General features: G+C 38.7%; 1 protein-coding gene across 1 annotated transcript in view; it reads left to right on the top strand.

The window, feature by feature from the left end:
• Positions 1-13422, top strand: part of ZDHHC15 (zinc finger, DHHC-type containing 15) — a 128150-nt gene that overhangs the window by 42128 nt on the left and 72600 nt on the right. The window contains exon 3 of the mRNA XM_011971943.1: positions 3658-3778. Coding sequence (XP_011827333.1) covers positions 3724-3778 — 55 coding nt within the window. The 5' untranslated portion in view covers positions 3658-3723. The remainder of the gene's footprint in view (positions 1-3657; positions 3779-13422) is intronic.

Below are 13422 nucleotides of genomic sequence, written 5' to 3'. Positions count from 1 at the left end.
TGTAAACTAGTTCAACCATTGTGGAAGACAGTGTGGCGATTCCTCAAGGATCTAGAACTAGAAATACCATTTGACCCAGCCATCCCATTACTGGGCATATACCTAAAGGATTATAAATCATGCTACTGTAAAGACATATGCACATGTATGTTTATTGCAGCACCATTCACAATAGCAAAGACTTGGAACCAACCCAAATGTCCATCAATGGTAGACTGGATTAAGATTCCTAGGTATTTTATTCTCTTTGTAGCAATTGTGAATGGGAGTTCACTCATGATTTGGCTCTCTGTTTGTCTGTTATTGGTGTATAAGGATGCTTGTGGTTTGCACATTGATTTTGTATCCTGAGACTTTGTTGAAGTTGCTTATCAACTTAAATGGAGATTTTGGGCTGAGACGATGGGGTTTTCTAAATATACAATCATGTCATCTGCAAACAGGGACAATTTGACTTCCTCTTTTCCTAATTGAATACCATTTATTTCTTTCTCTTGCCTGATTGCCTTAGCCCGAACTTCCAATACGATGTTGAATAGGATTGGTGAGAGAGGGCATCCCTGTCTTGTGCCAGTTTTCAAAGGGATTGCTTCTAGTTTTTGCCCATTGAGTATGATACTGGCTGTGGGTTTGTCATAAATAGCTCTTATTATTTTGAGATATGTTCCATCAATACCTAGTTTATTGAGTGTTTTTAGCATGAAGGACTGTTGAATTTTGTCAAAGGCCTTTTGTGCATCTATTGAGATAATCATGTGGTTTTTGTCTTTGGTTCTGTTTATATGATGGATTATGTTTATTCATTTGCATTTGTTGAACCAGCCCTGCATCCCAGGAATGTAGCCAACTTGATCTTGGTGGATAAGCTTTTTGATGTGCTGCTGGATTCGGTTTGCCAGTATTTTATTGAGGATTTTTACATCGATGTTCATCAGGGATATTGGTCTAAAATTCTCTTTTTTTATTGTGTCACTGCCAGCCTTTGGTATCACAATGATGCTGGCCTCATAGAATGAGTTAGGGAGGATTCCCTCTTTTTCTATTGATTGGAATAGTTTCAGAAGGAATGGTATCAGCTCCCCTTTATACCACTGGTAGAATTTGGCTGTGAATCTGTCTGGTCCTAGACTTTTTTTGGTTGGTAGGCTATTAATTATTGCCTCAATTTCAGAGCCTGTTATTGGTCTATTCAGAGATTCAGCTTCTTCCTGGTTTGGTCTTGGGAGGATGTATATGTCCAGGAATTTATCCATTTCTTCTAGATTTTCTAGTTTATTTTTGTAGAGGTGTTTATAGTATACTCTGATGGTAGTTTGTATTTCTGTGGGATCGGTGGTGATATCCCCTTTATCATTTTTTATTGTGTCTCTTTTCTTCTTTATTCGTCTTGCTAGCATTCTAGTAGTCTATCACTTTTGTTGATCTTTTCAAAAAAACCATCTCCTGGATTCATTGATTTTTTGGAAGAGTTTTCTGTGTCTCTGTTTCCTTCAGTTCTGCTCTTATCTTAGTTATTTCTTGACTTCTGCTAGCTTTTGAATTTGTTTGCTCTTGTTTCTCTAGTTCTTTCAATTTTGATGTCAGGGTGTCGATTTTAGATCTTTCCTTCTTTCTCTTGTGGGCATTTAAGTGCTCTAAATTTCCCTATACACACTGCTTTAAATGTGTCCCAGAGATTCTGGTATGTTGTGTCTTTGTTCTCATTGGCTTCAAATAACATCTTTATTTCTGCCTTCATTTCGTTATTTACCCAGTAGTCATTCAGGAGTAGGTTGTTTAGTTTCCATGCAGTTGTGCGGTTTTGAGTGAGTTTCTTAATCCTGAGTTCTAATATGATTGCACTGTGATCGGAGAGACAGTTTGTTATGATTTCTGTTCTTTTACGTTTGAGGAGTGCTTTACTTCCAACTATGTGGTCAATTTTGGAATAAGTGCGATGTGGTGCTGAGAAGAGTGTATATTCTGTTGATTTGGGATGGAGAGTTCTGTAGATGTCTATTAGGTCTGCTAGGTGCAGAGCTCAGTTCAAGTCCTGGATATCCTTGTTAACCTTCTGTCTCGTTGATCTTTCTAATGTTGACAGTGGGGTATTAAAGTCTCCCATTATTATTGTGTGGAGTCTTAGTCTCTTTTTAGGTCTCTCAGGACTTGCTTTATGAATCTGGGTGCTGCTGTATTGGGTGTATATATATATTTAGGATAGTTAGCTCTTTTTGTTGAATTGATCCCTTTACCATTATGTAATGGGCTTCGTTGTCTCTTTTGATCTTTGTTGGTTAAAAAAAAAACAGATGAAGTCTGTTTTATCAGAGACTAGGATTGCAACCCCTCCTCTTTTTTTTTGTTTTTGTTTTTGTTTTTTTGGTTTTTTTTTTGTTGTTGTTGTTGTTTTTTGCTTTCCATGTGCTTGGTAGATCTTCCTCCATCCCTTTATTTTGAGCCTATATGTGTCTCTGCACGTGAGATGGGTCTCCTGAATACAGCACACTGATGGGTCTTGACTTTTTATCCAGTTTGCCAGTCTTTGTCTTTTAATTGGGGCATTTAGCCCATTTATATTTAAGGTTAATATTGTTATGTGTGAATTTGATCCTGTCATTATGATGTTACTTGGTTATTTTGCCTATTAGTTGATGGAGTTTATAATTTGGCATGTTTTTGCAGTGGCTGGTACCAGTTGTTCCTTTCCATGTTTAGTGCTTCCTTCAGGAGCTCTTGTAAGGCAGGCCTAGTGGTGACAAAATCTCCAGCAGCGACGTCAAATATTTTTAAACAATTCAAAAATTAGACTTCTAAAGGAGATTTTTATTTACCTATTATTATCCAGCACTTCTGCACCAATATTATGAAGTAGATATTATTTCTTCTATTTTACAGACAAAGAAACAGATTGAGAATGTCTGATTTTGCAAAGTGATTTTCTATTAAGTGATAGACATGAGACTTAAACCCAGAAATTTTAACCCCATATCCTTTTTTTCAATTCAGTCTACCCTTTGGCACAGATAGAATAAATGCTTTCAGGTTCATATTACTTTTGAAGATCATTGGTATATATTTTGCAAGATTAGCAAAATATGGCACTATTGCAGCAACAAGCTCCATACCAGACTAAAAAAGTATTCAATAGTGAGAACATCTAAATTTCCACCTATTTACATGATTAGAATATGCAGACAATGTTACAAGCAGTCTCATCCAGCTTCTCCAAGGGTGTTATCAGTGTCATCTATGAAAACTCTTGCAACTTGATAAGCATGGTTAATTATCAACAGGGCCCTGGCAAAAATATGTTACACATCTGTATGCAACATCATATTATGAATCAATGGAAAGGGACAAGTATTGAAATCAGATGAATTGAGTTTGAAGTCCAACATTGCCACTTGTTAGTTGATTGAGTGCAACTTTAGGCAAGTTACTTAATCTCTCTGTTTTATTTTCTTTATAAAACAATACACATATCTCATGCTTTTGATGATTGAGATAAAAGCCAGATTTTTGAAATAATTATCCAGAGAACATTTTAAGACAAAGTGGTACCTGAGCTTCAAGGGTAGGTAACAAATAATTTCATTAAAGTAGTTATTGTTGTTGGTTTTAATCTTTTCTATTAACCTTAGATAATAAAGTCTTACCTTTCACTCCTGCTTCCAGTTCCACTTGTCCTACACAGACAAGGAGCGCTATGAAAATGAAGAGAGACCTGAGGTCCAGAAGCAGATGCTTGTTGATATGGCCAAAAAGCTACCGGTTTACACAAGAACTGGAAGTGGAGGTCAGTTCATTCAAAGGCAGCTAGAGAGGCAGCTCAGCAAGTATCTCAGAAAGGCTAAGTCATATATGTTCTCAAACTAGCCCCTTTTTTATCCTCCCATCTTCTGAAAACCACTATGGAGATTTTTCTCTACATTTTATTTTTTTAAAATTTTAAACACATATCAAAGCTGGAAGAATTGTATAGTAAACACCTGTATACCCCAAACTGGATTCTACTGCTAACATTTTTCTGTGTTGCTTTATCACATATCTGTCCACATATGCATATCTCTATCTTTCGTCAAGCCATCTTATTTTTCTGATGCATTTCAAAGTAAATAGCTGACATCAGTAAGATATCTACCTAAATATTTTATTCTGTTTTGGTAAAATGTACATACAAACACATGCATAATCTTAAGTGTACAATTCCATGTGTTTTGAAAACTGTACACATCTGTGTAACTAAACCCCCAATAAAATTGCCATCACCTCAGAAAGTTCCGTCATGCCTCATTTCCAGTCAATCCCACCCCACCCTACTCCCCACAGACAACCACTATTCTGATAGCTTTTCACTATAAATTAGTTTTGTCTGCTCTCAAATTTTATTTCATTGGAATCACAGAGTATATACTCTTGCATCTGGCTTCTTGTTATTCAACATAATGTTTGTAAGATTCATCCATCTTTTTTGTGTATTTTTTTATTGCTGAGTAGCATTACATTGTATGAATGTATCAAAGTTTATCCATTCACTAGTTGATACATATTTGGGTTGTTTCTAGTGTTTAGTTATTATGGGTCAATCTGCTATGAATTTTACTGTATAAGGATCTGTGCAAAGACATATCTTCTTTTTTCTTTAGTAAATATCCAATACAGAATTTTACTCTTAGGTTTCATCTGCATGACTAAAACAGTACTTGCTGAACTAATTCTCCACCTTTTAAATTTTGAAAACCTACAGAGTTATGGGGAATATGTTAAAAAGTTTGAAAACCATAGTTCTTCTGATATGTCATCCTAATGTTTCTAATAAGGATAATTTTATTTCACATTTCAAGGCTTTAGAAAGTTTACTCTCAGACACATATTCATTTGTTCATCATTTATTCAGCAAATATTTATTAAGATATATGGCAATTGGGGAAATTTTACTATGTTCTTGGTATTATATGATATTAAGGACTTGCTGTTAATTTTGTTAGAGCAATAATTAGTGGTTATGATTTTTAAAAATCTTCATGCATATGGAAATATTTATGGTTTGAAGTAACACAGTGTTTGGGATTTGTTTAAAATGATCAAGTAAAAAGCCAGTTGAAGAGATAGGTGAAACAAAAATGACACAGTGTTGATAATTGTTGAATTTGGGTAATGGTACTTACCATGGTACCTTTGCTACTGACTATTCGCTGGAACCTTGAGGTATTTGCAGCTCCCGGGATAGGCAATAATAGAAAAGGCTTCTCTGAGGAAATACCATTTGAAGACTTAAATGAAAAGGATTTAGCCATGTGTATTAGTCAGCGTTCTCCAGATAAATAGAGCCAATAGAATTATGTGTGTGTGTGTGTGTGTGTTGTGTGTGTGTGTGTGTGTGTTGTGTGTGTGTGTGTATACATATATACAGAGAGAGAGAGAGAGAGATTATGAGGAATCAGCAAATGATTATGGAACCTGAGAAGGCCCATGGTTTGCCATCTGCAAGCTGGAGAATCAGGGAAGCTGGTAATGTAATTATAGTCTGAATTAAATGGTTTGAGAACCAGTAGTGCTGATGGTGTAAGCCCCAATCTCATGGCAGAAAACTGATGTCCCAGCTCATGCAGTCAGGCAAGAAGAGTAAATTCTCTCATCCTCTACATTTTTGTTCTGTTCAGGTCCTCAAAGGATTGGATGAGGCCCACCTGCATTGGAGAAGACAGTCTGCTTTGCACAGTCTAGATTTGAATGCTAATCTCACCCAGAAACACCTTCACAGAGACACCTAGAAATAATATTTAACCAAATATCTAGGTACCCCATGACCCAGTAAAGTTGACACACAAAATTAACTATCACAAGTCCAGCCCTTGTCAACTTGGCACCCATACACATCTCCTTAAACCATACTCTCCACTTAAAGACAATAACAAGGTTACAGTTTTACTTAACATGATACAAGTATCATGCATTCAACTGAAAACACACTAACCCCTTCCACAGAAGAATAGGTATTCTTAAGTGAGTTTACTTTTCTCCTTGCTATTTTGTTAAAAACGATTTAAATACTATGATATAAAATTAACAATACTTAAATACTATGATGTAAAGTCAATACACCTTATATTACATGATAAGGGAATAAGAGAAGGAAGAAAACAAAGATATTTGAGATACACACATACAATTGTATTCATAACAAAATAAGAAGGAAACACCCATAACATTAACAGACCTTGTTTCCGTAACTGGTCATATGGTCATAGCTGGTATTTATAGCTACTTTCTCCCACCATCCATTCTGTACTCCCTTTGCCTTTAGCAAACACCTCAGCTGGTACTGGTTTTTTACCTGATGTGGTGACCCAAATCTTCAGTTCTGAAGAGTCTGGGTCATTAATAGTCCTGCCTGAATTGGATTGTTGTGGTTTTCCATTGACCTAATCACTAGGCATGGTAACACTAAGAGATGCCCTAAGGCACTTCCTGTATTCTTAACATACTCTTTATTTCCTCCATTGCAGAGTAGTAATAGTCCAATTTACACTTAATAGTCTAAAAGTCTATTATACCAGTTTACACTCCCATTTCCACCCCTTGATTTCCACCCAGGACTCAAGGGGTGGAAATGGAAGTGGCAGCACTCACCATTACCCTTAGTTACCCACTAACAAAATTGCACTATGAAATCTAATATACACTTCGTAATCTGGATCAGTTATCCCAGCCAACATTGCACCTGCCTCTTGTCCTACTGATTCAGAGATATAAGGATTCCAAAGTGACTAGATGGCAGTCTTAACTTCCAGTTCAATGGAATCATTGTTGTGTCTCCTGGTGGAAGCATTCCTCTCTCTGGGACTAACACCTCTAGGCCAGCAAAGCACAAGGTTGCAGGAACAGGAAGAAAACATTTTGTTAGTGGGTCACTTAGGGTAATGGTGAGTGGTACCACTCCCATTTCCACCCCTTCATTTCTGGACCTGTGAATCCTAACAGAATCAGCATCATCTATTGGACACTGATTCAGAGCATATACAGCTTTGGGGAAAACCTTGCCCCAGCCCTGAAAGGTATTGACACCTAACTGGCACTGTAACTGACACTTCAAAAGACCATGTCACCACTCTGTCACGCCAGCTGCTTCAGGATGATGGGGAACATGGTAACACCAGTAAATTCCACAAGCATGGGCCTATTGCAGCACTTCTCTTGCTGTGAAACGAGTTCCTTGATCAGGTGTAATGCTGTATGGAATATCATGATGGTGGATAAGGCATTTTGTAAGTCCATGGATGGTACTTTTGATGGAAGCATAGCATGCAGGGAAGACAAATCTGTATCCAAAGTGTCTATTCCAGTAAGGACAAAACACTGCCTCTTCCATCATAGAAGCACTCCAATGTAATCAACCTGATACCAGGTTGATGGCTCATCACCCCAGAGAAGGTGCTATATCAGGTGCTGAGTGTTGGTCTCTGCTGTTAGCAGATTGGGTAGTCAGGAATGGCAGTAGGCAGGTCAGCCTTGGTGAGTGAAAGTCCATATTGCTGAGCCATGTAACCTCCATCCCTGCCACCATGGCCACTTTGTTCATGAGCCCATTGGGCAGTAACTGGAGTGGGTGGGAAAAGAGGCTGACTGGTAATCAAAAACAGGTCATTCTGTCTGTTTGATTATTAAAATCCTTCTCTTCTATAGTGCTATTTTCTGAATGTTTGTGTGCCCCTGTCCCCAAGGGGATGATATTAGGAGGTGAGATCTTTGGGGAGGTGGTTAAGCGGTAGAACCCTCATGAATGGGATTAGTGTCCTTACAATAAGGTTCCAGAGAGCTGCTTTGCCCCTTTCACCGTGAGAGGGCACAGCAAGAAAGCACTGTCTATAAAAGAGGCCCGCACCAGCACTAAAGCTCTTGGTACCTTGATCTTGGAACTCCAAGCCTCGAGAGCCATGAGAATAAATTTGTTGTTTAGAAGCTACCCAGTCCATGGTATTTTGTTAGAGCAGCCCCAAATGGAGTAAGACATGTGATCAAACATGAGTGAGCATTCACACAAGACACAAATATCTTCACACTTTTTTTTCCATTCAGAGAGGTCTTTCCACACACTTCTTTTCCAAATTTCCTTGTCACGAGGGCTCTCTTTACAAATGTATTTCTCACAGTGTTAGTGAAAGGTACATTTTCTATTCCTTCCCAGTGTGAGTGAGCAGAACTATTCTAACCTTCCATTCTCCTTAAGCCTTTGAATCCTCCTCTCAACATTAAACCAAGGCAGGTCCAGCATTTCCAATTTACTCACTGTGGGCCACCTTTTCATAATGTTTTAGCAAACCAACCAACCAAATTGTTAGAATGTTTTCCAACTCCCTGAGCTGCAACATTAAAATCAGAATCTCTGCTTAGTAGGCCCCTATCAATAAATTTGACCAGATTCAACTTTATGTTTTTTCCAACATTAGTATTTGTTTCCATATGTGTTCCCTAGATTTCTAGCTGTATAAATTGGAAATTTTGAGTAGTTCTTTTGGAGTGTAGTACATGTCTTTGTGGGTCACACTTTGTACCTTACCTTTAGGGATCTGTTAGGGCTTGATTCCTATTATAGGTCTTAGAAGCAAAGACGGTGGGTCCAGAGGAGAATCAACATTGTCCTGTATAGTGGCCTGAGTTTCCTCAAGCAATGCAGTGTTGATCCCTTCAGACAGGATTGGAGAGGCCAATACCACGGGCAGTTGTAAGCTGCTTCCATTGGTTGCAGGGAGGCCTCCTCTCCTGGCAAAGAAGATGCATTGGAATTTAGGCACTCAGTATCCCTGGCTTCATAAGGGTCTTCCCACACCTCCCCATCCTAACTTACAGGATCCAATTCTTTCCAAATCAGTGCCCTCATTTTAACAGTAGATACCCTGCAAGACTGGGAGTTCAACTATCATTGTAATTCAGCTATTTACAGATGAAATTCTGTGGTTTTCAGCAATCTCAGTCCTGTGGCTACATGCAAGAAGCATCTCCTTTAGGAGATACATAGAAGCTTTCAGGTCATTTATCCAGCACTTTGGCTGGGAATTCCTAAACTGATCTTTTTCTTTTCGCACTTTTTTCAATCATGTTAGAAGCTACAAGCCAACCTCATTTTATTCATTAGTTTTTCAAAAATGTTAAAAATTATCATATATAGTCACCCAGCTACTTGCTTCTCATAAATAGTTGATTAAGAGCATCTATTGAAGATACTTTGCATATTTCCATTGCCAGATCATGCCACAGATTACCAGTGCTCTCTTTATTACTTGATACAGTGTCACTCTTTATTACTTGATACAGTGTCATTAGCATCATCAAAACTAATAAGATTGAAGAGCCAATTCCAGAAACTTCAGAACCAATTCAGAAAACTCCTTCCTAAAATTCTGTTTCTTTGGAATCACTATCAGTAGGGTTCTCTATAGAAAAATAACAATAAGATATATGTATATAAATTATTATTATTTACATTGAGGAATTAGCTCACATAATTATGGAGGCTAAGAAGTCCCACTGTCTGCCATCAGCAAGCTGGAGACCCAGGAAAGGTGGTGGTGTAGTTCTACTTTGAGCCCAAAGTGTAAGCACTAGGAGAAACAATGGTATAAGTTCTACTCCAAGTCCAAAGGCCTCCTGAGAACCTGAGAGCCAAAAGTGTAAGTTTCATTTTGAGTCCAAAGTTCTGAGAACCAGGAAACCTGATCACATAAGTCCCAGTCTAAGGACAGACTGATGTCTTATCTCATGCAGTCAGGCAGAGAGAACAAATTCTCCCTTCCTCTGAATTTTTATCCTATTCAGGTCCTCAAAGGATTGGATGAAGCCTACCCACATTGGGGAAGACAATCTGCTTTACTCAGTCTACTGATTCAAATGCTAATCTCACCCAGAAACACTCTCACAAAGACACTTAGAAATAATGTTTAACCAAATATCTGGGCACCCTATGACTCAGTCAAGTTGACACATAAAATTAACCATCAGAATTAAAACCAGACAAAAAAAATCGCAGATAGGAGGCAGGACCAACTTGCAGCTCTCACTTGGATGGACAAAACAACATGTGGAGACTCACACCGTGAACTTTTGCTCTAAGAACTACCACAGGAACATACCAGGAAAGCAGAAACAATTCACAGATTCTTTGAAAGAAGCATCTTGCCACTGCAAACTCCATGAGACAGCCAAAACCTGTGAGTGCCCAAAGTGTGAGAGGGGGAAAGTCCACCTCTGAACACACATCCTCACTGGGGAATCTGAAAATTCTGATCATGGGAAAAGGATTTAACCTTAGAGCTGAAACAAATTTGGAGAGCCAAGAGAAATATAAAAGTAGAGGAAGCAGTGGGAAGAACCCTGTAGGCACTCAGTCTTCAGGGAAGCCCAGGCTAGCCTTTTCCTTGTCACTAGGGCTCTCTTTATTTCAAGGGTTCCTTGGGGAAGGGCCACAGGGAGAAGGAAACTGCTGAACTTTGTTATAATTTCAACTGAGCATGAATTTTCTTGGACATAATCCAGGGAGGTGAACGGGAAGTACAGATATGAGCACAGAAGCTGTGGCAGGCAGGGAGGGCCAAGGCCTGAAAGCCCTGCTTGCTTTCTCCGTGGGGACGCTTGTAGCAAGGCAAGATGTCAGCCCTGCAAACCGGCTTCCTGGATATAGACTAGGTGCTGTTGGTGGGGCTCAGTGAGAGTGAGACTGGCCTTGCTGGCTACATGGGAGTTGGGGCAGGTCTGTCACTGCTGGCTTTTCTCCACTTCCCTGGTGACCTATATGATGTAGCAGAGGCAGCTATAATCCTCCTGGGAACATAACTCCATTAGCCTGAGAACCACAGCCCCATTTCCCACAGCAACCACAGCGAGCCCCACACAAGGAGAGTCTGAGCTCAGACATGCCTAACCTGCCCTGATGGCCTTTCTCTACATGCCATGGTAGCTGAAGATAAAATCTCCTGGGAGCTCTATGTCCCTGCCCATTACCTGAGAAACCAGAATACTTATCCAGGTGACCCTAGGGAAAGATTGAATCCCCACTATACTACCACAACTGATGCTCTCTTGAAAGCCCCACCTCCTGGCTGGAGGCCAACCAACTCAAGCTGTTACAACAACACATAAAAGAACAACCCTGCTCCAAGAAAGGAGAAAACAACAGCTAATTCCACTGCCTGGGACATCCTGGCTAACCAGAGGTCCTGAGTTTGTCCACGTAATAGCTTCACTGTTAGCACAAATGGCATTTGAGAAAACCAGGGCCATAAAAAAAACTACAATCAAGGATCCTCACAGAATCCACTTCAGCTCCCCTCCTGCCTCCACTGGAGCAGGTGCTGGTATCCATGAGTGAGAGAACTGAAGACGGATCATATCACAGGACTCTTTGCAGACACTCCCCAGTACCAGCACAGAGTCTGGTAGCTCTGCTGGGTGGCTAGACCCAGAAGAGCAAATAACAATCACTGCAGTCTGGTGCTCAGGAAACCCCATTCCTGATGGGGAGAACACCACATCAAGGGATCACCCAGTGGAAGAAAAGAATCTGAACAGCAGCCCTTGAGCCACAGAATGTTCCTCTGACATAGTCTACCCAAATGAGAAGGAACGAGAAAAACAATTCTGATAATATGATAAAGCAAGGTTCTTTAACATCCCCCAAAGACCACACTAGGTCACAAGCGATGCATCTAAACCAAGAAGAGCCCTGTGAATTGCCCAGAAAAGAATTTAGAAGGTCAATTATTAAGCTGTTCAAGGAGGGACCAGAGAAAGATGAAAAATAACTTAAAGACATTTAAAAAATATTACAGGATATAGATGAACATATCTCCAGAGAAATAGACAGCATAAATAAAAAACATCCACAGTTTCTGGAAATGAAACACACTTAGAGAAATGCAAAAGAAACTGGAGAGTTGCAACAATATAATTGAAGAAGTAGAAGAAAGGACATCAGAGCTCAAAGAAAAGGCTTTTGAATTAACCCAATCTGACAAAGACAAAGAAAAAAGATTCAAAAAACAATGAACAAAGCATCCAAGAAGTTGTGTGATTATGTTAAATAATTATGTTATTCTGAAACCTAAGAGTAATTCGTGTTCCTGAGGAAGAAGAGAGATCTAAGTGTTTGGAAAACTTATTTGGGGGAAAAACCGAGGAAAATGTCCCTGGTCTTGCTAGAGATATAGACATCCAAATACAAGAAGCTCAAAGAACACCCAGGAAATTCATAGCAAAAAGATCATCATATAGGCACACAGTCATTAGGTTGTCTAAAGTCAAGACAAAGGAGAGAATCTTAAGAGCTGTGAGGCAAAAGCATCAGGTAACCTATGAAGGAAAAACTATCAGGCTAACATCAGATTTGTCAGCAGAAACCCTACAAGCTAGAAGGCATTGGGTCCTGTCTTTTGCCTCTTTGAAGAAAATAATTACCAGCCAAGAATTTTGTATCCAGCGAAACAAAGCTTCATAAATGAGGGAAAGATAAAGTCTTTTTTAGACAAACAAATGCTGAGAGAATTTGCCACTACCAAGGCAGAGCTACAAGAAATGTTAAAAGGAGTTCAATATCATGAAACAAAACCTTAAACTACAGCAAAATAGAACTTTCTTAAAGCATAAATCTCACAGGGCTTATAAAACAAAAACACAATGAAAAAAAGGCATTCATGCAACAGCTAGCATGAAGAATAGAATGATACCTCACATCTCAATGTTGAATGTGAATGGCCTAAATCCTCCACTTAAAATATACAGAATGGCAGAATGAATAAAAATCTACCAACCAAGTATCTGCTGTCTCAACTCACCTAACACATAAGGACTGACATAAACTTAAGGTAAAGGGGTGAAAAAAGATATCCAATGCAAATGGACACCAAAAATATTCAGGGTTAGCTATTCTTATAACAGAAACAAACAGACTTTAAAGCAACAACAGTTTAAAAAGACAAAGAGGGAAATTATATAATGATAAAAGGACAGTTAAACAGGAAAATATTACAATCCTAAATATATATGCCTAATATATATATATGCCTAAATATATATGCCTAATACTGGAGCCCGCAAATGTATAAAACAATTACTATTAGACTTGATAAATGAAATAGAGGGCAACACAATAATAGTGGGGGACATCACTGCTCCACTGACAACACTAGACAGGCCATCAAGACAGAAAGTCAACAAAGAAATAGCAAAGAATCAATAGACTTAAACTATACAATAGAACAAATAGACTTAACAGATATTTACAGAACATTCTACCCAACTACTGCAGAATATACATTCTATTCATAAGCACATGGAACATTATTCAAGATAGACCATATGATAGGCCACAAAACAAGTCTCAGAAAATTTAAGAAAATCAAAATTATATCAAGTACTTTCTCAGACCACAGTGGAATACAATTGGAA

Source organism: Mandrillus leucophaeus, unplaced genomic scaffold, assembly GCF_000951045.1.
Source record: "Mandrillus leucophaeus isolate KB7577 unplaced genomic scaffold, Mleu.le_1.0 Scaffold1251, whole genome shotgun sequence".
In the NCBI taxonomy this organism is placed as follows: Eukaryota; Metazoa; Chordata; class Mammalia; order Primates; family Cercopithecidae; genus Mandrillus; species Mandrillus leucophaeus.
This window is presented reverse-complemented; position numbering and strand designations above follow the sequence as displayed.